At 37.9% G+C, this 27,146-nt stretch overlaps 2 protein-coding genes across 2 annotated transcripts; both read left to right on the top strand.

The window, feature by feature from the left end:
* The first annotated feature begins 12,462 nt into the window (after positions 1 to 12,462).
* On the top strand, positions 12,463 to 13,392 carry LOC122450193 (olfactory receptor 4A47-like). The gene has a single exon (XM_043482412.1). It carries the CDS (start codon positions 12,463 to 12,465, stop codon positions 13,390 to 13,392), a length of 930 nt encoding a protein of 309 aa, XP_043338347.1.
* Positions 13,393 to 23,773: 10,381 nt separating this feature from the next.
* Positions 23,774 to 24,703, top strand: LOC122449709 (olfactory receptor 4A47-like). The gene has a single exon (XM_043481627.1). It carries the CDS (start codon positions 23,774 to 23,776, stop codon positions 24,701 to 24,703), a length of 930 nt encoding a protein of 309 aa, XP_043337562.1.
* The last annotated feature ends 2,443 nt before the right edge of the window (positions 24,704 to 27,146 follow it).

The raw sequence follows: 27,146 nt of genomic DNA on the forward strand, positions 1-27,146 counted from the left end.
TGTTTTTGAATATGTGCAAATATAAGTTCCTAGGTGTAGAATTGCTGATATTACATTTGATTCAATAGTCAAGTAGTATATGCATTTAAAATGCTGATATTGATATTTGTTACTGAACTATCATTCTCTTTTTAAAAATTAATTTTTAATTGGAGGAAAATTGCTGTACAATGTTGTTTTGGTTTCTGCCATACAACAGCCCAAATCAGTCATAATTACACATATGTCACCTTGCCTCTTAGCTCAGTCAGTGAAGAATCTGCCTGCAATGCCAGAGACCCGGGTTTGATTCCTGGGTTGGGAAGATCCCCTGGAGAAGGAAATGGCAACCCACTCCAGAATTCTTGCCTGGAGAGTCCCATGGACAGAGGAGCCTGACAGCTACAGACCATGGAGTCGCAAGAGTCGGACAGGACTGAGTGACTGAACCAGCACCACCTCCATCTTCAGCCTCCCTCTCCTCCCCCGACTCCACTCCTGCAGGTCACAGACTGCCAAGCTGGGCTCCCTGTGTTATATAGCAACTTCTCAGTTATCTGTTTTACACAAGCTAGCGGATATATGTCGATGCTACTTTCTCTGTTTTCTCCACTCTTTCCTCCTCCTGCTGCGTCCACGAGTCCCGTCTCTATTTCTGCGTCTCCATTTCTTTCCTGCAAATAGGTTTATCAACACCATTTTACTAGATCCCATACAGATACGTTAATATATTATATTTGTTTTCTCTTTCAGACTTACTTCACTCCAAACTATTGCTCTTGAGGTTGTACTAACAGCTACTGTGTCTATGCTTAGCTGCTCAGCTGTGTCCTACTCTTTGCGACTCCATGGGCTGTAGCCTGCCAGGCTTGCCAGGCTTCTCTGTTCTTGGGATTTTTCAGGCAAGAATACTGGAATGGGTTGCCATTTCCTCCTCCAGGGGATCTTCTTGACTCAGGAATCGAACCTGCATCTCCTGTGTCTCCTTTACTCACTGAGCCATTGAGAAAGCCCCACTAATAACTACTGCTCTGTCCATAGTCCATGTGAATTTTTTTGACCACATTCTCAATGACCAGTACCTGATAAATATATTTACCACATCTGATTAAAGCTATTTTTTACTTTAACTGCAAACCTTTTGACATAATTGAGTTTGAGCATCTTCCTACATGTTTAATTTGATTTGTATTTATTTGTGGAGAAGGAAATGGCAACCCATTCCAGTAATTCTTGGCTGGAGAATCCCGTGGACAGAGGAGCCTGGTGGGCTAGAGTCCATGGGGTTGCAAAGAGTCAGACACGGCTGAGAAACTTCATTTTCACTTTATTTGTGGATTTTATATACATGTCTTTAATCTGATTCACTCAATTTTTTATTTTTATGAGAGAATTTTAAGCAAAAGAAATGATCTCTTTACATTGTATATATAGTTAATGTTTTCTGGCTATATGTTTTTAACTTTTTATCCTATGTATAATTATTTTTGCATGTAAATTTTTTGTAGTTTATATTAAATTAAAAAAATTGTATCTTGCTTAGGAAGAATTTTCTCATTTCATTTGTGCCAAAAGTTCTTCAATTTTTTTTGCATTTAATTTTTCAAGCATTTTTCATATCTTACATCTTATAATATTTAATTCATCTTGAATTTATTTGGGAGTTTAAATAGGGGTTGATTTTATTTGTTCTGTAAATTTTAGAATTTAAAAAAATATTCACATATTTATCTTTTTGCCATTGATTTGAAATTATGACTATTGTATTTTGAACTCCCAATGTATTTGGGTCCAATTCAAAACTTTAATCTTTTTCACTGATCTTTTTTCATGTACACATTGGCACATAATTGCTATGTTATCTAAGATATTTTGATGTGTGATGAATCTACCAGTTCCTTATTAGTATTATTTCTCAGAATTTTGCCTAAGCCTGTATATTTCTATTTCAAAATTATTAGAACTTAAATAATAAATTAAGTATAGGTAAGATAAAACTGTTTGAATTAAAGTTAGTTTAAAATTGTTAAAATAAATTTAAAATATGTTCAAAACTATTATTTTCATTAAGATTCCCATTGAGAAGATTAATTTAAGAAGAATTTATACATTTAGAGTATAAAAAAACTGTTATCCAGATAAGAATTGGTGTCTTCAGTTAACAAGTCACCTATTGTAACATTGGGTTGAACTTGCAGTTCCTGCCTGTGTTTCTAATCCCTTGTAGATAGCTGCTGTTATTTGGCTATGACACCTAAAATGCTACCTGACACTTGATTTAGGGGGAAAAAACATCTCTTTCAAGGAAGTTCAGGACTAAAATCACTGCTGAGCATCTTGTGCTGCTGAGATCTTCTTGCCATGTGCTGTGCTAAGCCACCTGAGTCCTATCTGACTCTTTGCAACTGTATGGACCGTGGCCCGCCAGGATTCTCTGTCCATGGGCTTTGCCAGGAAGACTATAGCCACAAAAAAAAAAAAAAAAAAAGAAGGAAAGAAAGAAAAAGAAAAAAGACTAAAAAAAAACCTGTGTCAGGATGCAGTTTTAGAGATTTTTTTTCCAGAAATGCGAATATGTTTATTTTATTATGACTTATTACAACCCCAGGTGGCGCTAGTGATAAGGAAGCCACCTGCCAATGCAAGAGATGCAAGAGACTTGGGTTTGCTCCCTGGTTGGGAAGATTCCCTGGAGCAGAAAGTGGCAACCCACTCCAGTATTCTTTTTTTTTAAAAATTAATTAATTTATTTATTTTACATTACAACATTGTATTGATTTTAACATATATTGACATGAATCCACCATGGGTGTACATGTGTTCCCCATCCTGAACCACCCTCCCACCTCCTTCCCCATCCTATCCCTCTGGGTCATCTCAGCACACCAGCCCCGAGCATCCTGTATCATGCATCGAACCTGGACTGGTGATTCGTTTCACATATGATAATTTACATGTTTCAATGCCATTCTCCCATATCATCCCGCCCTCGCCCTCTCCCACAGAGTCCAAAAGACTGTTCAATACATTTGTGTCTCTCTTGCTGTCTCGCATACAGGGTTATCATTACCATCTTTCTAAATTCCATATATATGTGTTAGTATACTGTATTGGTGTTTTTCTTTCTGGCTTACTTCACTCTGTATATAATAGGCTCCAGTTTTATCCACCTCATTAAAACCGATTCAAATGCATTCTTTTTAATGGCTGAGTAATATTCTATTGTGTATATGTACCACTGATTTCTTATCCATTCATCTGCTGATGGACATCTAGATTGCTTCCATGTCCTGGCTATTATAAACAGTGCTGTGATGAACATTGGGGTACATGTGTCTCTTTCAATTCTGATTTCCTTGGTGTGTATACCCAGTAGCGGGATTGCTGGCAGTTCTATTTCCAGATTTTTAAGGAATCTCCACACTGTTCTCCATAGCGGCTGTACTAGTTTGCATTCCCACCAACAGTGTAAGAGGCTTCCCTTTTCTCCACACCCTCTCCAGCATTTATTGCTTGTAGACTTTTGGATAGCAGCCATCCTGACTGGCGTGTAATGGTACCTCACTGTGGTTTTGATTTGCATTTCTCTGATAATGAGTGATGTTGAGCATCTTTTCATGTGTTTGTTAGCCATCTGTATGTCTTCTTTGGAGAAATGTCTGCTTAGTTCTTTGGCCCACTTTTTGATTGGGTCTTTTATTTTTCTGAAATTGAGCTGCAGGAGTTGCTTGTATATTTTTGAGATTAATTTTTTGTCCATTGCTTCATTTGCTATTATTTTTTTACATTCTGAAGACTGTCTTTTCACCTTGCTTATAGTTTCCTTTGTTGTGCAGAAGCCTTTAATTTTAATTAGGTCCCATTTGTTTATTTTTGCTTTTATTTCCAATACTCTGGGAGGTGGATCATAGAGGACCCTGCTGTGGTTTATGTCAGAGAGTGTTTTGCCTATGTTTTCCTCGAGGGGATTTATAGTTTCTGGTCTTATATTTAGATCTTTAATCCATTTTGAGTGTATTTTTGTGTATGGTGTTAGAAAGTGTTCTAGTTTCATTCTTTTACAAGTGGTTGACCAGTTTTCCCAGCACCACTTGTTAAAGAGGTTGTCTTTTCTCCACTGTATATTCTTGCCTCCTTTGTCAAAGATAAGGTATCCATAGGTGCATGGATTTATCTCTGGGCTTTCTATTTTGTTCCACTGATCTATATTTCTGTCTTTGTGCCAGTACCACATTGTCTTGATGACTGTGGCTTTGTAGTAGAGACTGAAGTCAGGCAGGTTGATTCCTCCAGTTCCATTCTTCTTTCTCAAGATTGCTTTGGCTATTCAAGGTTTTTTGCATTTCCATACAAATTGTGAAATTATTTGTTCTAGTTCTGTGAAAAATACCATTGGTAGCTTGATAGGGAGTGCGTTAAATCTATAGATTGCTTTCGATGGTATACTCATTTTCTCTGTATTGATTCTTCTGATCCAAGAACATAGTATATTTCTCCATCTATTTGTGTTCTCTTTGATTTTTTTATCAGTGTTTTATAGTTTTCTATATATGGGTCTTTTGTTTCTTTAGGTAGATTTATTCCTAAGTATTTTATTCTTTCATTGCAATGGTGAATGGAATTGTTTCCTTAATTTCTCTTTCTGTTTTCTCATTGTTAGTGCATAGGAATGCAAGGGATTTCTGTGTGTAATTTTATACCCTGCAACTTTACTGTATTCATTGATTAGCTCTAGTAATTTTCTGGTGGAGTCTTTAGGGTTTTCTATGTAGAGGATCATGTCATCTGCAAACAGAGAGAGTTTTACTTCTTTTCCTATCTGGATTCTTTTTATTTCTTTTTCTGCTCTGATTGCTGTGGCCAAAACATCCAAAACTATATTGAATAGTAGTGGTGAGTAGTGGGCAAAATTCCAACATATGGAGGCTGAACAACACGCTGCTGAATAACCAACAAATCACAGGAGAAATCAAAAAAGAAATCAAAATATGCATAGAAATGAATGAAAATTAAAACACAACAACCCAAAACCTATGGGACACTGTTAAAGCAGTGCTAAGGGGAAGGTTCATAGCAATACAGGCTTATCTGAAGAAACAAGAAAAAAGTCAAACAAATAACCTAATGCTACACCCAAAGCAACTTGAAAAGGAAGAAATTATGAACCCCAGGGTTAGTAGAAGGAAAGAAATATTAAAAAATTAGGGCAGAAATAAATGCAAAAGAAGCAAAAGAGACCATAGCAAAAATCAACAAAACCAAAAACTTCTTTGAGAAGGTGAATAAAATTGACAAACCATCAGGCAGACTCATCAAGAAACAAAGGGAGGAAAATCAAATCAACAAAATTAGAAATGAAAATGGAGAGATCACAACAGACAACACAGAAATACAAAGGATCATAAGAGACTATTATCAGCAACTACATGCAAATAAAATTTACAACTTGGAAGAAATGGACAAATTCTTAGAAAAGTACAACTTTCCAAAATTGAACCAGGAAGAAATAGAAAATCTCAACAGACCCATCACAAGCATGGAAATTGAAACTGCAATCAGAAATCTTCCAACAAACAAAAGCCCAGGACCAGATGGCTTCACACCTGAATTCTACCAAAAATTTAGAGAAGAACACCTATCCTACTCAAACTCTTCCAGAAAATTGCAGAAGAAGGTAAACTTCCAAACTCATTCAATGAGGGCACCATCACCTTAATACCAAAACCTGACAAAGATGCCACAAAAAAAGGAAACTATAGGCCAATATCACTGATGAGCATAGATGCAAAAACCCTTAACAAAATTCTAGCAAACAGATCCAACAACATATTAAAAAGATCATGCATCATGACCAAGTCGGCTTTAACCCAGGGATAAAAGGATTCTTCAATATCCACAAATCAATCAATGTAATACAACACATTAACAAATTGAAAAATAAAAACCGCATCATTATCTCAATAGATGCAGAGAAAGCCTTTGACAAAATTCAACATCCATTTATGATAAAAACGCTCCAGAAAGTAGGAATAGAAGGAACATACCTCAACATAATAAAAGCTATATATGACAAACCCTCAGCAAACATTATCCTCAATGGTGAAAAATTGAAAGCATTTCCCTGAAAATCAGGAACAAGACAAGGGTGCCCACTCCAGTATTCTTGCCTGAAAAATTCCATGGACAGAGGAACCTGGCAGGTTACTCAAGTAGATTACATAATACTTGGATATTGACAATACACACTAGTATATTTAAAATAGATAATCAACAAGGACCTACTCTATAACATAGGTAACTCAATATTTTGTAATAACCTAACTGGAAAAAAAATTTGGTAAAATAGATACATATATATGTATAACTCAGTCCATTTGATTTAGACCTGACACTAACACATTGTGGATCAACTGTACTCTAATATAAAATTTAAAAAAAAGAATTTAATTTAGTGGTTTTGCCATTGCATTGACATATTTACCTCTTAAACAAGTTACCCAAGTTTATCTGAAGCCAATGATATTTGCATATACTTTGGGCTATCGAGGTACAGTTTATGTTCCCTTTCATATTTCAATGAATAAAGTCACCTTAGTTTTTTTTTTTTTTTAATTTTTTTTCCTTTTAAGAAACTGACTTCATTTTTTTTTTTGACATGGAATGCAACCCACTACAAGTATTCTTGCCTGGGGAGTCCCATGGACAGAGGAGCCTGGCGGGCTACAGTCCACGGGGTTGCAAAGAGTTAGACATGACTGAGCAACTAACACATACACTGTTTTATTTGTTTATTGGTTGCCCTGAGTCTCTGTTGCTGCACACGGGATTTCTATAGTTGTGGAGAGTGGGAGCTGTTCTCTAGTTGCGGTTGCATGGGCTTCTCACTTTGTGGCTTCTCTTGTTGAGGAGCACAGGCTCTAGGTGTACGGGCTTCAATAGTTGCAGCATGAAGGCTCCATAGTTGTGACTAAAAACTGTGAAAAGCTGCCTCTAGGGTGCCTGGGCTTCAGTAACTGCGGCACCGGGGCTCATTAGTTGTGGCTAGAGGACCCTGGAGTATGCAGACTTCGGTAGTTGTGGCTTGTGGGCTCTCTTAGTTGTACCACTCAGGCTCTAGAGCATGTGCTCAGTGGTTGTGGAGCGTGGCCTTAATTGCTCCACAGCATGTGGGATCTTCCCGGACCAGGGTTTGAACCTATGTCCCCTGCACTGGCAGGAGGCTTGCCATCCACTGCACCACCAGGGAAATCCCTTAGTTCTTACATTGATTTTGAAAATTGTGCTCATATGTGCATACAGAAGGTTGAGTGTCAAAGAGTTGATGCTTTTGAATTGTGGTGCTGGAGAAGACTCTTGGGAGTTCCTTGGGCAGCAAAGAGATCAAATTAGCCAATCCTAAAGGAAATCAACCCTGACTATTCATAGGAAGGACTGATGCTGAAGCTGGAGCTCCAATATTTTGGCCATCTGATACAAAGAGCCACCCATTGGAAAAGACCCTGATTCTGGGAAAGATTGAAGGCAGGAGGAGAAGGGGACACAGAGGATGAGACAGTTAGATAGAATCACGAACTCAGTGAGCATGACTTTGAGCAGACTCTGGGAGAATAAAAAAGGACAGGGAAGCCTGGTGTGCTGCAGTCCTGGGGTCAGCAAAGAGTTGGACATGGTTTAGTGAAACATACATAACAAAATTTACAATTTTAATCATTTTAAAGTGACACCTACTTGTTATGCAAACATTACCACTATCCATCTGTAAACTTTTCCAACTTCCTAAACTGAAATTTCAGTTATTAAACAAAATTCTGCATATAAGCTCATGGAGCCCCAGGCAGCCTCCATTCTACTTTCTGTTTATGAATTTGACTGCTTTAAGTGCTTCATGTAAGTGAAATCATATGATAATTGCTTTTTTGTGATTACCTTTTTTATAACTTGTTATATTTTCCCCACTAAATACTCTTGGCACCCTTGTTGAAAATTATCTAAAGACATACACAAAGGTTTATTTCTAGGCTTTCTATTTTATTCCATTAGTCCATCGTCCATCTTTATTCAAATACTGGTGCTATGATTACCATCGCTTTGTATAATATGTTTTAAAGTCAGGAAGTATGAGACCCCCAGCTTTCTTCTTTTCAAGATTGTTTTGGCAACTTGGAGTCCTTGAGATTTCACATGAATTTTAGCATGGATTTTTCTGTTTCTGCAAAATCAGTTTTGCTATTTTGACCTGTAGATCACTTGAGGTAGTATTAACAACTTAATACTTTTAAATGTCCCAGATCATAAATGTCTTTTCGTATTTGTGTGTGTTCCATAATATCTCTCAGTAAGCTTTCGTAGTTTTCAGTTTACAGGATTTATCTCTTTGGTTCAGTTCAGTTCAATTCAGTCGCTCAGTCGTGTCCGACTCTTTGCGACCCCATGAATCGCAGAACGCCAGGCCTCCCTGTCCATCACCAACTCCCGGAGTTTACTCAAACTCATGCCCATTGAGTTGGTGATGCCATCCAGCCATCTCATCCTCTGTTGTCCCCTTCTCCTCCTGCCCCCAATCCCTTCCAGCATCAGGGTCTTTTCCAATGAGTCAACTCTTCGCATGAGGTGGCCAAAGTACTGGAGTTTCAGCTTCAGCATCAGTCCTTCCAATGAACACCCAGGACTGATCTCCTTCAGGATGGACTGGTTGGATCTCCTTGCAGTCCAAGGGACTCTCAAGAGTCTTCTCCAACACCACAGTTCAAAGCATCAATTTTTCGGTGCTCAGCTTTCTTCAAAGTCCAACTCTCACATCCATACATGACCACTGGAAAACCCATAGCCTTGACTAGACGGACCTTTGTTGGCAATGTAATGTCTCTGATTTTTAATATGCTGTCTAGGTTGGTCATAACTTTCCTTCCAAGGAGTAAGCGTCTTTTAATTTCATGGCTGCAGTCACCATCTGCAGTGATTTTGGAGCCCCCAAAAATAAAGTCTGACACTGTTTCCACTGTCTCCCCATCTATTTCCCATGAGGTGATGCGACCAGATGCCATGATCTTAGTTTTCTGAACGTTGAGCTTTAAGCCAACTTTTTCACTCTCCTCTTTCCCTTTCATCAAGAGGCTTTTTAGTTCCTCTTCGCTCTCTGCCATAAGGGTGGTATCATCTGCATATCTGAGGTTATTGATATATATTCCAGCTTGTGCTTCTTCCAGCCCAGCATTTCTCATAATGTACTCTGTATATAAGTTAAATAAGCAGGGTGACAATATATAGCCTTGACATACTCCTTTTCCTATTTGGAACCAGTCTGTTGTTCCATGTCCAGTTCTAACTGTTGCTTCCTGACCTGCATACAGGTTTCTCAAGAGGCAGGTCAGGTGGTCTGGTAAATATTTTATTCTTTTTTCATGCTTTTGTACATGGAATTACTTTCTTAATTTTTCCTTGAGTTGCTAGTTACACATAGAAATTCAACATCATTTCATAAAAAACTCCCAACAAATTGGAAATAGAAGGAATGTACCTTGACATAAGCAAGTCTATATATAACATATCTATAGCTAACATCATCCTCAACATAGAAAGGTTGAAATCTTCCCCATTAAAGTCTAGAATAAGACAAGAGGGCACACTCTCACAAGTCCTTTTATAACATAGCACTGCCAGAAAAATTCCTGTGAAAAGTTTATATTTTTCTAAATATAGGTCCTGTCATCTCTGGTGACAGGAGATAATTTTATTAATTTTTATTTAGTATTACTTTCTGGAACAGTGCTTCTAATGACAGTCACTTCTTACCTTTCAATCACAGCTTAAAGATAACCTTTTAAGGGACTTCTCCTATTATATTATCCACAGTAGAATTCTCCCTCTTTTCTGTCTCAGTATTCTATTTTTTATCTTATAAGCCCCAAATAAGACTATAACTACTTTATTAAATGTCTCCTTCTTTATTTTCTGACCTATTATAATGTCCATGCAGAAAAAAAATTTTTTTACGTGATTTTCCCTCTGGTTTTATTAAGTGCTGTGTCCTAGCTCATAGCACAGTTGCTGGCATAAGAGATGTGCCCTAACTTTTAAAAACAATTAATAATTGGAAAAATCATTAGTTGTTACATCTAAAACTTTAAAATATTTAATTTTATTTTTAGTATAATTTTATTTATTTAACCAAATCTTAACGTGATTAAATCTATTATTGAATAAAGAGAAAGATATTCTTTCCATGGCAGGGGAGAATACATTAAGTCTCCTAAGTCATGTCCGATTCTTTTGCCACCTCATGGACTGTAGCTTGCCAGGCTCCTCTGTCCATGAGATTTCCCAGGCAAGGATACTGGAATGGGTAGCTATTTCCTTCTCCAGGGGATCTTTTCAACCCAGGGATCAAACCTGCATCTTATGCATTGGCAAGTGAATTCTTCACCACTGAGCCATCAGGAAAGCCCCTATAGATGTTCCTTAAAACCTTTGTGGAAAATCCCAGCGAATTAGTTAAATAAGAATCAGCCTTGGACACATTCCAAGACCCAGTGATAATTGCAGCTGGAAGGGATGAAATAGCCTGTGATCTTCACCCCTAATAGGAAGAAGATGCTATTAGCTTAGTACCTGGCATAACAATTTCAGGGGCTCCTTTCTTAGACTTATAGCATGATTTAAAAAGTATCATGGGAATGTCTTTCAAAATTTCAGTCAACGAGTCTGGTCATGTTAATATGACAGAGTGAAAAGAACTGAACAGTCAAATGCTATTTGTATTTTTGAAGTTAGGAGGAAAGAAGTTACTTGTGAAAAATTTCCCTGCCAAATAACTAGTTAATTTCTTCTATGTATATGTAGGATTTGCTTGTCATTTTGATATATTTCCTAATGCAATAAACGTGTTTATCAGTGTGTGCACCATGGAATTCCTTTCAAATAATCTACACTGCACATAAAAATGATCTGAATAGTCAGAAGACTCCATGAAACAAATGGACAGACAGTCAAATAAACTATATGCTCAAGTAATAAGGCAGTCTTTTGCCCTCTGTTGTCAAACTAGAAGAAAAATAATTCCAAGTGTTTATAAGTAACTTCAAGTTATTCTTCAGGTTCTGAATAAGCGTCCAGAAGGTAAGACTGATATTAAATACTGGGAACCAGGCTCACAGTTGTGAGACTTTCTTTGTTATGTAAGAGAGTAAATTACTTAGAGTAAATCAAACTTAGATTCAATTCTAAGTATACCACTTACAAATGTGTACTTGAGAAAATGAATTAGATATTCTGAGCCTTAATTTCTTCACTTCTGAAACAAGGATTACAGTTCTTGCTACTGTAAATATTAAATGTGTTGCATTAAACTATGAGTGAGTGATTGAATATACTGTAGGAGTTTGGAGAAGAGGAGTGATGTTATCAGAATAAGATTAAAAAGGACAGTTTGATGCTTCAGGAGAACTGACTTTTGAGGCCAATATAAATGTGGAAAGACTTAGTAGGAGGCTATTATGGTGGACCTGGAAGAAATTAAGTAGGGAATGATCAAATCTGTGATATAGTAGAGTTAGTAGGATTTATTTAAATTTTCTGAGAGTAACAAATGAGTAAAAAACACTAAAAATTTTTTCTGAACAATAACATTGAAAACTATATTATTTAATGAGATAAATAAGAAATGCATCTTTAAATTTTGTTTAGAAAATGCTCATGTTTATTGTGGAAAATTCAGAAATTAGTTTTACAAATAGTAAATTGCTATTCAATTTGATTTCAAAATTAGAGATGTTGCAAATAAACATTTGAAATTTAGGGGAAAGATGGGGGTTGGAGATGCAAAATTAGACTGCTGCAGTCCAACTTATTGGTCAGAAAAGGGAAATATGCACCTAAAGACATAAGAAGTGTCAGTGAGGTTAGAGACAGTTCAGGACAAGGATCTTCTATTCACTCATTCATCTACCCGTATTGATTACGTGTATTACCTTAAGTGTGTCTCATATATCATACATCGTGTCTATAAGTGCTACACCTTTTCATGGCTTTCTCTTCCTATTTCTTTATACTTTCAATTCTTTTATACACTCAGCTCAAGTGCTGCTTCCTCTTGAAAGTCTTCTGTGGTACCCATTTGGTGCATTCCTATATTCTGACTCTTCAGCACTGTGTGAATTTAATGGAACTTAATACATGTGTCTGGAATTGCTTGCTTTTTCATTCTGTGTCATATCACTGAGGTTAAAACAAACAAACAAACAAAAACAGAAAAAAGAACTATGCCTTATTCAATTTGGTAATCAAAATGTCTATGATACATTAGACACAAATAGATGTTCTATAAACGCTCTTCCAATGAATGGATAAATAAAAGATTATTCTTATACATTTGAGCACTTTTCCCCCTTTAAGTGTTTCCCCCCCTTGTTTTTTTGTTTTTTTGTTTTTTTGTTTTTTTTTAGGTAAACTGCTTTAATATGTGAAGTCAGCTCCTGTCCAGATTAGATGGAATCAAGAAATAATGTAACCTACTTTGTCCTTCTGGGTCTCACACAGAATCCAAAGGAGCAGAAAGTCCTTTTTGTTTTGTTCCTGTTCATATATCTCTTGACTCTGGTGGGCAACCTTCTTATTATAGTGACTATAGCTGTCAGTGAGACCCTGAACTCACCGATGTACTTTTTTCTTGCTAGCTTATCATGTATGGATGTCACTTACTCCACTTCTATCACTCCCAGATTGATTTCAGAGTTATTATTTGGGGGAAAAAGCATATCCTTTGACTTCTGTATGACTCAGCTGTTTACGGAGCACTTTTTTGCTGGATCAGGGGTCTTCCTTCTGCTGGTGATGGCCTATGACCGCTATGTGGCCATCTGTAAGCCCTTGCATTATCTGGTGATCATGAGGCAGAAGGTTTGTGTTGTGTTGCTGGTGGTGTCCTGGGTTGGAGGTTTTCTGCACTCAATTATTCAACTTAGCACTATTTCTTGGCTCCCATTCTGTGGCCCCAATGTCATTGATCACTATATGTGTGACATGTATCCATTATTGGAACTCGTCTGTACTGACACCTATATCATCGGCATCTTAGTGTTGGCCAATGGAGGACTGATCTGCACTCTTGTGTTTCTGCTCTTACTCGTGTCCTATGGAGTCATCCTACACTCTCTGAAGAACCTGAGTCAGGAAGGGAGGCGGAAAGCCCTCCAGACCTGTGGTTCCCACATCACCGTGGTTGTCTGCTTCTTTGTTCCCTGTATTTTCATGTATGCAAGACCTGCTAAGACCTTCCCCACTGACAAATCTGTGAGTGTGTTTTATACAATCATAACCCCCATGCTGAACCCATTAATCTACAGTCTAAGAAATTCTGAGTTGACTAATGCTATGAAGAAGCTCTGGAGAAGAAACATCATATCTCATATTAAATAAATGCATCATCTACCATGAAGGGAGTCACTTGACAGCAGGTTCCATTTCCTTAGAATGCAGAAGTCATTTTAAAATTTGATTTTGATTTAAAATTTTTTCTTTAAAAAGAAAAAATTCTCTGTCTTCAAAGAGTTTATGATAATTTCAATTAAAGATTACAATTATACAGCTGTGCTATTAATAACAGTTTCCTCCATACTAGAATGTAAGGCCCATAATTACTTCTTTATCACTGTACCTAGAAATGTGTAATGTGTGCATGGTAAGGAGTTAATAATAAATAATGATTAAGTGGGAAAAGTATTATACAGTAACACTGATTTTTAATCAGTTTATGCATTTAGCTTTTTTACTCTTTTTCAGAGACAAGATAATTTTTATTTAGCATCTTGTAATTTAAGTAAACTTTTTAATTTTTACAATTTAAAATATTTAATTCTATATATTACTTGTTAGTATATTTCAGTTGCATTATACCCAAATTTTTTACTTTAATACTGTTAGTGTTCACAAGAAAATTGAAGTAAAATAGGTAATAATAAACAACATAAATAAAACCAAATAATATGGGGTGAAGTGTCAAACAAATTTCTCCTTTTTCTCTCAATATTTTCCAATCTTCACTCTAAGAGGTAGAATCTAATTTTTTTTCTTAATTTTCATTTAGTAAAAATATTTGCAAATGCCAGTTTATTTGCCATATATATATTTGCTTTTTCTATGTATATCACACTTGCTTTTACTATGCCACGTCTTAAAGATATTTCAATACCAGCTCAAACATATCCCTTAACTTTCTCATATTTCACAATGCTTCTTATAAATTTATATTAAAATTCATATGCCCATTCCTTTTCATGTGCTTTTAAACTTTTTTATGACAGTTTTCAAATAAATATGTTTTTGAATATGTGCAAATATGATTTCCTAGGCATAAAATTGTTGTTTTGATATTTGAATCAATGATGAGGTAACATATGCATTTAAAATGTTGATACTGATAGTTATTAATAAACTATTTTTCTGGAGGTTGTATAACAACTACAGTCTTGTCCACTGTCAGTGAGAATTCATTTGTCCATATTTTCGAGACCAGTATCTGATAAATAGTTATAACAACTGATTTAAGTTATGTTTATACTTTGCTACCCTCTTGATATAATTTAACTGGGCAACATTCAATACATTTAACTTGAGTTGTAATTATTTTTTGGTGGATATTTTATATGTGTGTCTTACTTCATTCAATATTTTATTTTTATGAGATCATATATTAAAGAAATGATCTCTTTTATATTGTATATATAATTAATATTTTCTGGTTGTATGTTCTTAAATTTCTATCCTATGTAGAGTGCTTTTTGTATGTAATATTTTTATAGTTTATATTCAGTTTTTTTGTATATTGCTTAAGAAGAATTTTCTCATTTCATTTGTGACACTTCTTCAATTTTTTTTTAGTATTTAATTTTTAAAACATTTTTGATATCATATGGAAACTTTTGACTTGTCTTGAATTAATTTTGCTGTAGGAGATAAATATTGATTCAATTTTTAGTTGTTTCTCTAAATTTTAGGTTTCTTTTAAATGGTCATGTAAATATCTTTTTGCCATTGATGTAAAATCCTGACTATTGTATCCTGAAGTCCTATGTATTTGGATCTAATTCAAGACGCAATTCTTTTTCATTGATCTCTTTACTCATGTGCAGATTGGCACATAATATAATTGCCATGATATATAACACATTTTGATAAGTAAAGAGACTAGCAGTCCTTCATTACTATTCTTTTTCAGAGGTATGCCTAGGCTTGTATATCTCTGTTCCAAATTATTACAAATAAAATAAAAAATTGAATATAAATAAGATTAATAATATAGTTTAAAATACTGCTGCTGCTAAGTCGCTTCACTCATGTCCGACTCTGTGCAGCCCCATAGACGGCAGCCCACCAGACTCCCCTGTCCCTTGGGTTCTCCAGGCAAGAATACTGGAGTGGGTTGCCATTCCCTTCTCCAATGCATGAAAGTGAAAAGTGAAAGTGAAGTTGCTCAGTCGTGCCTAACTCTTAGTGACACCATGGACTGCAGCCTACCAGGCTCCTCCCTCCATGGGATTCTCCAGGCAAGAGTACTGGAGTGGGTTGCCATTGCCTCCTCGGAGTTTAAAATGAAGTTAAAATAAATTTAAAATAGTTTAGTCACAAAATAATATTCAGTTATTAATTTCAATAAGATTCACTTTAAGAAGGGTCGTTTTAGAGGAGTTGATGTCTTCAGGGTATAAACTGTGACCCAGGTATGAAAAGATGTTGTCAGTGAAAAGTCACCTTTTGTAAATTTGGGCAAAGCAGGAATTACAGTTCCTGCTTGTATTTCTGTCCCTTGTGGACATCTGCTGTTCTTCGTCTATGACATCTGAAATACCAATTGACACTTGCTGTAAGAAAAAAATCATCTCCTTCAGGAAGTCCAGGACTAGTGTCTTTGCTGAGCATCTTTCGTTCCTGAGATCTTCCTGTCCATACTGGCAGCCAGTGAGCACTATGTGACCATCTGCAAAACCCGGTCCTGTGAAACCATCATGAGTGACAGGGATGTGGCTTCCTTTTTTAAGTAACAGGAATGGGAAGGCTGTACTTAAAACCACACAGGTCTTCATAGTGTGGCTGCCTGTCTGTGGTTCAATGTCAAAGACCATTCTTGTGTGCCTTAAACCCTTTGTTGAAACTTGTCTGCATGGAATTCACATCCTTGAACTCTGTTGATGCCAATCATTGGTTCATTTATCCATTAAAATATTTTCCCTTGTTGGTCTCTTATGTGGTCATCTTGTCCTCCCTAGAGACATAGCTTGGAGGGGAGATGCAAAGTTCTCTCCACCTGTGTCTCTCACATCACTATGGTCATCTTAGTTTTCATGCCCTGCTTATTCGTGTATTTGTATCCAAGGCTTGGGTACATTTTATATCATGATAAGGCCTTTGTTAAACTTCTTAAACTTCAAGCTCAGAAATTTAGACGTGAAAATGCTATGAGGAAGTTCTGGGATGATAAAGTGACTTTGGGAAATAATCATAACAATAAAAAGTGAGTTTGTCTTTAAAATGGAAAAGAGAAAACACAATTTTTATTTTATTTTTAATATATTTATTTATTTTAATTGATAGCTAATTACTTTACAATATTGTAGTGGTTTTTGCCATACCTTGACATGAATCAGCCATGGGTGTACATGTGTTCCCCATCCTGAACACCCTCCCACCTCCCTCCCCATCCCATCCCTCAGGGTCATCCCAGTGCACCAGCCCTGAGCACCCTGTCTCATGCATCGAACCTAGACTGATGATCTATTTCACATATGATGATATACATGTTTCAAAGCTATTCTCTCAAATCATCCCACCCTCGCCTTCTCCCACAGAGTCCAAAAGTCTGTTCTTTACATCTGCATCTCTTTTGCTGTCTTGCATATAGGGTCATTGTTACCATCTTTCTAAATTCCAATATATTGGATTGGTGTCAATATATTGTATTGGTGTTTTTGTTTCTGGCTTACTTCACTCTGTATAATAGCCTCCAGTTTCATCCATCTCATTAGAACTGATTCAAATGCACTCTTTTTAATAGCTGAGTACTATTATATTGTGTATACGTACCACAGCTTTCTTATCCATTTGTCTGTCAGTGGACATCTAGGTTGCTTCCATGTCCTAGCTATTGTAAACAGTGCTGTGATGAATATTGGTGTACATGCGTCTCTTTCAATTCTGATTTCCTCGGTGTGTATGCCCAGCAGTGGGATTGCTAGGTCATATGGCAGTTCTATTTCCAGTTTTTTAAGGAATCTCCAGACTATTCTCCATAGTGGCTGTACTAGTTTGCATTCCCACCAACAGTGTAAGAGGGTTCCCTTTTCTCCACACCCTCTCCAGCATTTATTGCTGGTAGACTTTTGGATAGCAGCCATTCTGACCGGCTTGAGATGGTACCTCATTGTGGTTTTGATTTGCATTTCTCTGACAATAAGCGATGCTGAACATCTTTTCATGTGTTTGTTAGCCATCTGTATGTCTTCTTTGGAGAAATGTCTGCTTAGCTCTTTGGCCCATTTTGTGATAGGGTCGTTTATTTTTCTGGTATGGAGCTGCATGAACTGCTTGTATATTTTTGAGATTAATTCTTTGTCAGTTGCTTCGTTTGCTATTCTTTTTTTCCCATTCTGAAGACTGTCTTTTCACCTTGCTTATAGTTTCCTTCATTGTGCAAAACCTTTTAAATTTAATTAGGTCCCATTTGTTTATTTTTGCCTTTATTTCCATTACTCTGGGAGGTGAGTTATAGAGGATCCTGCTGTGGTTTATGTCAGAGATTTTTTTGCCTATGTTTCCTCTAGGAGTTTTATAGTTTCTGGTCTTACATTTATGTTTTTAATCCATTTTGAGTTTATTTTTGTGTATGGTGTTAGAAAGTGTTCTAGTTTCATTCTTTTACAAGTGGTTGACCAGTTTTCCCAGCACCACTTGTTAAAGCAATTGTCTTTTCTCCATTGTATAGTCTTGCCTCCTTTGTCAAAGATAAGGTGCCCATAGGTGTGTGGATTTATCTCTGGGCTTTCTATTTTATTCCATTGATCTATATGAGAAAATGCAATTTGATGATTGAAGACAACTCTACACTACTTAAAAGCATGTTGATTTTGACATATAGGCACATAGAGGCAAGTTCCAAATAGAGAGTTATTTACCATTATACAATTATATTTAGTTTTATGTATTACCCATTTGGTAGTTAACTTTTATTTACTGTCAGAATTAGTTAGGATTTGGAAATTCCCTGCCAGTCCAGAGGTTGGGACTACACACTTTCATTGCCAAGGGCCTATGTTCAGCCCCTGATAGAAGAACTAGAATCACTCAAGATTACCCACACAGCCACACACATAAAAAGACACACCAAAACAAACAAACAGACAGACAAAAAACCTAGGCAAGGAATATTGAAAAAAAATAGTTTGTTATAATACAGTTCTAAAAATTTTTTGAAATGCAAATGTTTACTATGACTCATTACAGTTTCTATTTAAGTCATCACGCTTCCATGTAGCATAATTATTATCTGCCACTCTGAGCGTAAACCCATCTCACCCAGTGTTTCATCAGTCACTTTGGTGTCTCTGCAGAGTGGAGTTGAAGTCCAATCTGTGGTGTGTAATCTGAGTGTACATTCATACTGCTTTGTAGGGAAGGAAGTTTCAGATTATAAAATGCCCTCTTCCCCTGAATAACCAGTCAATCTGAACTATTCTGGAGGAGCACAAAATACTTCAAAAATGTTTGCTATCTTGCACCTAAAATCTGATTTTGAGACTTCAAACTCTCCCTTTATCTTATCTGCTTTGTTTATTGGTGAATCCTGAGTACTTAGAACAATGCCTGGCCTATGGTAGATACTCAATGTTGGTTGAGTTGAATATGTAATGCTACCGGAGTTTACCCAAACCCATGTCCACTGAGTCGGTGATGCCATCCACATCTCATCCTCTGTCATCCCTTCTCCTCCTGCCCTCAATCTTTCCCAGCATCAGGCTCTTTTCAAATGATTCAGCTCTCAGCATGAGGTGGCCAAAAGATTGGAGTTTCAGCTTCAACATCAGTCCTTCCAATGAACACCCAGGACTGATCTCCTTTAGGATGGACTGGTTGGATCTCCTTGCAGTCCAAGGGACTCTCAAGAGTCTTCTCCAACACCACAGTTCAAAACATCAATTCTTCAGCACTCAGCTTTCTTTATAGTCCAACTCTCACATCCAAACATGACCACTGGAAAAACCATAACCTTGACTAGATGGACATTTGTTGACAAATAATCTCTGCTTTTTAATATGCTGTCTAGGTTGGCCATAACTTTTCTTTCAAGGGGCAAGCGTCCTTTAATTTCATGGCTGCAGTCACCATCTGCAGTGATTTTGTAGCCAGAAAAATAAAGTCAGCCATTGTTTCCACTGTTTCCCCATCTATTTGCCATGAAGTGATGGGACCACATACCATGATCTTAGTTTTCTGAATGTTGAGCTTTAAGCCAACTTTTTCACTCTCCTCTCTCACTTTTATCAAGAGGTTCTTCAGTACTTCTTCACTTTCTGCCATAAGGGTGGTGTCATCTGCATATCTGAATTATTGATATTTCTCCCGGCAATCTTGATTCCAGTTTGTGCTTCTTCCAGCCCAGCGTTTCTCATGATGTACTCTGCATATAAGTTAAATAAGCAGGGTGACAATATACAGCCTTGATGTACTTCTTTTCCTATTTGGAACCAGTCTGTTGTTCTAACTGTTGCTTCCTGACCTGCATGCAGGTTTCTCAAGAGGTAGGTCAGGTGGTCTGGTATTCCAATCTCTTTCAGAATTTTCCACAGTTTATTGTGATCCACACAGTCAAAGGCTTTGGCATAGTCAATAAAGCCAAAATAGATGTTTTTCTGGAACTCTCTTGCTTTTTCGATGAACCCCCTATAGATGTTCTTGAAATCCTTTGAGGAAAATCCCAGTGAATTAATTAAACAAGAATCAGCCTTGGACACATTCCAAGACCCAGTGATAATTGCAGCTGGAAGGGATGAAATAGCCCGTGATCTTCACCCCTAATAGGGAGAAAATGTTATTCACTTAGTAGCTGCCATAAAAATTTCAGGAGGTCCTTTCTTAGACTTATAGCATGACTTAAAAAGAGCCACAGGAATGTTTTTCAAAATCTCAACTAGTTTGGTCATGTTAATATGACAGAGTGAAAAGAACTGAACAGTCAAATGCTATTTTTATTTTTGAAGTTAGGAGGAAAGAAGTTACTTGTGAAAAATTTCCCTGCCAAATAACTAGTTGATCCCTTCTATGTATATGTAGTATTGGCTGGTCATTTTGATATATTTCCTAATGCAATAAACTTGTTTTGCAGGGTGTGCACCATGGAATTGCTTTCAAATAATCTACATTGCAGTTAAAAATGACCTGAATAATCAGAAGACTCCATGAAGTAAATGGACGGACAGTCAAATAAACTATATGCTCAAGTAATAAAGTGGCCTTTTGTCCTGTTTGTCAAACTGGATGAAAAATAATTCCAAGTGTTGATGAGTAACTTCAAGATATTCTTCAGGTTCTGAACAAGCCTCCAGAAGGTAAGACTAACATTAAATAGTGGGAACCAAGCTCACAGTTGTGAGACCTTCTTTCTTATATAAGAAAATAAATTACTTTAAAATCAACCAAACAAAATCAATTCTAGGTATATGACTTAAAAATGTGTACTTGAGAAAATGAATTAGATATTCTGAACCTTAAGTTCTTTACTTATGAACTAAGGATTACAGTTCTTGCTACTGGAAATATAAAATGTGTTATATTAAACTATGAGTGAGTGATTGGAACATACTGTAGGAGTCTGGAGAAGTAGAGTGATGGTTTCAGAAGAAGGTTAAGAAGGACAGTTTGGGCTGCAGCAGAGAACTGACTTTTGAGGCCAGTATAAATGGGGAGAGACAGCAGGAAGCTGTTACCGTGGAACAAGAAGAGATTAAGAAGTAGGGAATGATCAGATTTGTGATATATTCTGAAAGTAGAGTTAGTAGGATTTATGTACGTTTCATGAGAGTGACAAATGAGTAAAGAGCACTGAAATTTTGTTTCTGAACACTAACATGAAAATTATAGTATTTAATGAGATAAATAAGGAATGCTCTTTAAATTTTATTTAGAAAATGCACATGTTTATTGTGGAAAGTTTAGAAGTTATGTTTTATAAATATCAAAGTGCTATTCAGTTGGGTTTCAAAACTAGAGATATTGCAAATAAACATTTGAAATTTAGGGGAAAGGTAAGGACTGGAGATACAAAATTAGACTTCTGCGTTCTAATTTATTGATCGACAAAGGGAAATATCCACCTACAGACCAAGGCAGTGTCAGTGAGGTCAGAGACAGTTCAGGATGAGGGACTCATCTATTCACACGTTCATCTGCCCGCCCTGACAGTGTGTGTTACCCTGAGTGTCTCATCTGCCCGCCCTGACAGTGTGTGTTACCCTGAGTGTCTCATCTGCCCGCCCTGACAGTGTGTGTTACCCTGAGTGTCTCATCTGCCCGCCCTGACAGTGTGTGTTACCCTGAGTGTCTCATCTGCCCGCCCTGACGGTGTGTGTTACCCTGAGTGTCTCATCTGCCCGCCCTGACAGTGTGTGTTACCCTGAGTGTCTCATCTGCCCGCCCTGACAGTGTGTGTTACCCTGAGTGTCTCATCTGCCCGCCCTGACAGTGTATGTTACCCTGAGTGTTTCATCTGCCCGCCTGATAGTGTGTGTTACCCTGAGTGTTTCATCTGCCCACTCTGATAGTGTGTGTTACCTTGAGTGTTTCATCTGCCCACCCTGACAGTGTGTGTTACCTTGAGTGTTTCATCTGCCCACCCTGACAGTGTGTGTTACCTTGAGTGTTTCATCTGCCTGCCCTGATAGTGTGTGTTACCCTGAGTGTTTCATCTGCCCGCCCTGATAGTGTGTGTTACCTTGAGTGTTTCATCTGCCCACCCTGATAGTGTGTGTTACCCTGAGTGCTTCATCTGCCCACCCTGACAGTGTGTGTTACCTTGAGTGTTTCATCTGCCCACCCTGACAGTGTGTGTGTTACCCTGAGTGTCTCATCTGCCCGCCCTGATAGTGTGTGTTACCTTGAGTGTTTCATCTGCCCGCCCTGATAGTGTGTGTTACCTTGAGTGTTTCATCTGCCCACCCTGACAGTGTGTGTTACCTTGAGTGTTTCATCTGCCCACCCTGACAGTGTGTGTTACCTTGAGTGTTTCATCTGCCCGCCCTGATAGTGTGTGTTACCCTGAGTGTCTCATCTGCCCGCCCTGACAGTGTGTGTTACCCTGAGTGTCTCATCTGCCCGCCCTGACAGTGTGTGTTACCCTGAGTGTCTCATCTGCCCGCCCTGACAGTGTATGTTACCCTGAGTGTTTCATCTGCCCGCCTGATAGTGTGTGTTACCCTGAGTGTTTCATCTGCCCACTCTGATAGTGTGTGTTACCTTGAGTGCTTCATCTGCCCACCCTGACAGTGTGTGTTACCTTGAGTGTTTCATCTGCCCACCCTGACAGTGTGTGTGTTACCCTGAGTGTCTCATCTGCCCGCCCTGATAGTGTGTGTTACCTTGAGTGTTTCATCTGCCCGCCCTGATAGTGTGTGTTACCTTGAGTGTTTCATCTGCCCACCCTGACAGTGTGTGTTACCTTGAGTGTTTCATCTGCCCGCCCTGACAGTGTGTGTTACCTTGAGTGTTTCATCTGCCCGCCCTGATAGTGTGTGTTACCCTGAGTGTCTCATCTGCCCGCCCTGACAGTGTGTGTTACCTTGAGTGTTTCATCTGCCCACCCTGACAGTGTGTGTTACCTTGAGTGTTTCATCTGCCCACCCTGACAGTGTGTGTTACCTTGAGTGTTTCATCTGCCCGCCCTGATAGTGTGTGTTACCCTGAGTGTCTCATCTGCCCGCCCTGACAGTGTGTGTTACCTTGAGTGTTTCATCTGCCCACCCTGACAGTGTGTGTTACCCTGAGTGTTTCATCTGCCCACCCTGACAGTGTGTGTGTTACCCTGAGTGTCTCATCTGCCTGCCCTGATAGTGTGTGTTACCTTGAGTGTTTCATCTGCCTGCCCTGACAGTGTGTGTTACCTTGAGTGTTTCATCTGCCCACCCTGACAGTGTGTGTTACCCTGAGTGTTTCATCTGCCCGCCCTGATAGTGTGTGTTACCTTGAGTGTTTCATCTGCCCGCCCTGATAGTGTGTGTTACCCTGAGTGTTTCATCTGCCCGCCCTGACAGTGCGTGTTACCCTGAGTGTCTCATGCATTATACTTTGTGTCTTTATAAATGCTGCCCCTCTTCATGGCTTTCTTTATTTCTTTATACTTTCAATTATTTTTTACCCTCAGCTGAAGCATTACTTCCGCTTGAAAGTCTTCTGTGATACTCACTTGATATACTCCTATATTCTAACTCCTCAGCACTGTGTGAATTTAATGTGTGAATTTAACCTCATACAGGTGTCAGGAATTGTTTGTTTTTATTGGTTCTGTGTCATATCACTGAGGTTAAACAACGAAGAAACAAAAAACAACTAAGCCTTATTCAACTTGGTAATCAAAATTTCTATGACACATTAGACACAAATAGATGTTCTGTTGACGTTCTTCCAATGAATGAATAAATTAAAAAATTCTTATACATTTGAGCATTTTCACCCTTTAAGTGTTATCCCGCTTGTTTTTTTTTTTTTTTTTTTTAAGTAAACTGCTTTAATATGTGAAGTCAGCTCCTGTCCAGATTAGATGGAATCAAGAAATAATGTAACCTACTTTGTCCTTCTGGGTCTCACACAGAATCCAAAGGAGCAGAAAGTCCTTTCTGTTTTGTTCCTGTTCATCTACCTTTTGACTCTGGTGGGCAACCTTCTTATTATAGTGACTATAGCTGTCAGTGAGACCCTGAACTCACCGATGTACTTTTTTCTTGGTAGCTTATCATGTATGGATGTCACTTACTCCACTTCTATCACTCCCAGATTGATTTCAGAGTTGTTATTTGGGGGAAAAAACATATCCTTTGACTCCTGTATGACCCAACTGTTTGCAGAGCACCTTTTTGCTGGATCAGGGGTCTTCCTTCTGCTGGTGATGGCCTATGACCGCTATGTGGCCATCTGTAAGCCCTTGCATTATCTGGTGATCATGAGGCAGAGGGTGTGTGTTGTGTTGCTGGTGGTGTCCTGGGTTGGAGGTTTTCTGCACTCAGTGATTCAACTCAGCACTGTTTATGGGCTCCCATTCTGTGGCCCCAATGTCATTGATCACTATACGTGTGACATGTATCCATTATTGGAACTCGTCTGTACTGACACCTATATCATCGGCATCTTAGTGTTGGCCAATGGAGGACTGATCTGCACTCTTGTGTTTCTGCTGTTACTCGTCTCCTACGGAGTCATCCTGCACTCTCTGAAGAACCTGAGTCAGGAAGGGAGGCGGAAAGCCCTCCAGACCTGTGGTTCCCACATCACTGTGGTTGTCTGCTTCTTTGTTCCCTGCATTTTCATGTATGTCAGACCTGCTAAGACGTTCCCCCTCAACAAATTATTGAGCGTGTTTTTCACCGTCATAACACCCATGCTGAACCCATTAATCTACAGTCTAAGAAGTTCTGAGCTAACTTATGCTATGAAGAAGCTGTGGAGAAGAAACATCATATCTCATATTAAATAAGTGCACCATCTACCATGAAGTGAGTCATTTGACAGCAGGTTCCATTTCCTTAGAGTGCAGAAGTTATTTTAAAATTTGATTCTGATTTTAAATTTTTTCTTTAAAAGGAAAAAAATCCTCTTTCTTCAAAGAGTTTATGATCATTGCAATTAAAGATCATTATTATACAGCCGTGCTATTAAGAACAGTTTGCTCCATACAAAGTCCTCCAAAGAACTAAACAGACATTTCTCCAAAGAAGACATACAGATGGCTAACAAACACATGAAAAGATGCTCAACATCACTCATTATTAGAGAAATGCCAATCAAAACCACAATGAGGTACCATTACACGCCAGTCAGGATGGCTGCTATCCAAAAGTCTACAAGCAATAAATGCTGGAGAGGGTGTGGAGAAAAGGGAACCCTCTTACACTGTTGGTGGGAATGCAAACTAGTACAGCCGCTATGGAGAACAGTGTGGAGATTTCTTAAAAAACTGGAAATAGAACTGCCATGTGACCCAGCAATCCCACTTCTGGGCATACACACTGAGGAAACCAGATCTGAAAGAGACACGTGCACCCCAATGTTCATCGCAGCACTGTTTATAATAGCCAGGACATGGAAGCAACCTAGATGCCCATCAGCAGATGAATGGATAAGGAAGCTGTGGTACATATACACCATGGAATATTACTCAGCCATTAAAAAGAATTCATTTGAACCAGTCCTAATGAGATGGATGAAGCTGGAGCCCATTATACAGAGTGAAGTAAGCCAGAAAGATAAAGAACATTACAGCATACTAACACATATATATGGAATTTAGAAAGGTGATAACGATAACCCTATATGCAAAACAGAAAAAGAGACACAGAAATACAGAACAGACTTTTGAACTTTGTGGGAGAATGTGAGCGTGGGATATTTCAAAAGAACAGCATGTATACTATCTATGGTGAAACAGATCACCAGCCCAGGTGGGATGCATGAGACAAGTGCTCCGGCCTGGTGCACTGGGAAGACCCAGAGGAATCGGGTGGAGAGGGAGGTGGGAGGGGGGATCGGGATTGGGAATACATGTAAATCCATGGCTGATTCATATCAATGTATGACAAAACCCACTGGAAAATAATAATAATAATAATAATAATAATAATAATAAAAATAATAAAATAAAATAAAATAAAAATAGAGATAAAAAAAAAAAAAAACAAAGTCCTCCCCACCCGTGTCTCCCATCACTGTGGTCATCTTAATGTTTGTGCCTTGCTTATTTGTGCATTTGTGTGGAAGCCTTGGGTACATTTTATATCATAATAAGTCCCTTGTTAAACTTACACTTCACCCTCAGAAATTTGGATGTGAAAATGCTATGAGGAAGTTCTGGGATGAAAAAGTGACTTTAGGCAAAGATCATAGTAATAAAAAGTGAGTTTGTCTTTAAAATGGAAAAAGAGAAAATAGAATTTTATGATTGAAGACAACCGCACACTACTTAACAAAAGCATGCTGATTTAAAATTGTACTTAGTTTTATGTATTACCCAGTTGGTAGCTAAATTTTATTTACTGTCAGAATTAGAACTTGGAAATTCCCTGCCAGTCCAAAAGTTGGGACTACATACTTTCATTGCCAAGGGCCTGTGTTCAGTCCCTGCTAGGAGAACTAGAATCCCACAGGCTATACCACATAGCCACACACATAAAAACCACACCAATAATAAACAAACAAACAAACAAACAAAAAACCTAGGCACGGAATATTGAAAAAAAGAGTTTGCGATAATACAGTTCTAAATTTTTTTGAACTGCAAATGTTTATTTACTATGACTCATTACAGTTTCTATTTAAGTCATCATGCTTCCATGTAGCATAATTATTCTGTGCTACTCTGAGCATAAACCCATCTCACCCAGTGTTTCATCAGTCACTTTGGTGTCTCTGCAGAGTGGAGTCGATGTCCAATCTGTGGTATGTAAACTGGGTGCATATTCCCATGGCTTTGTAGGGAGGAAGTTTCACATTATAAAATGCCCTCTTCCCCTGCATAACCAGTCAATCTGAACTATTCTGGAGGAGCACAAAATACTTCAAAAATGTTTGCTATCTTGCACCTAAAATCTGATTTTGAGACTCCAAACTCTCCCTTTATCTGGTCTGCTTTATTGGTGAATCCTGAGTATTTAGAACAATGCCTGGCCTATGGTAGATACTCAATGTTGGTTGAGTTGATTATATAATACTTGGGTATTGACAGTACACACTAGTATATTTAAAATTGGTAACCAACAAGGATCTACCGTATATAGCACAGGGAACTCTATTCAGCATCCTATAATAACCTAACTGGGAAAAGAATTGAAAGAGGATAGGTTCACATACATGTATAGCTCCCTCACTTTGCTGAACACCCGAAGCTAATATTGTTGGTCAGCTATACTCCAATATAAAATAGA

The sequence above is a fragment of the Cervus canadensis genome, chromosome 11 (assembly GCF_019320065.1).
Source record: "Cervus canadensis isolate Bull #8, Minnesota chromosome 11, ASM1932006v1, whole genome shotgun sequence".
NCBI classification, from domain to species: Eukaryota; Metazoa; Chordata; class Mammalia; order Artiodactyla; family Cervidae; genus Cervus; species Cervus canadensis.

Coding starts and splice junctions, on each gene's coding strand:
- LOC122450193 (XM_043482412.1), top strand. CDS start 12,463: ATGGAATCAAGAAATAATGTAACCTACTTTGTCCTTCTGGGTCTCACA.
- LOC122449709 (XM_043481627.1), top strand. CDS start 23,774: ATGGAATCAAGAAATAATGTAACCTACTTTGTCCTTCTGGGTCTCACA.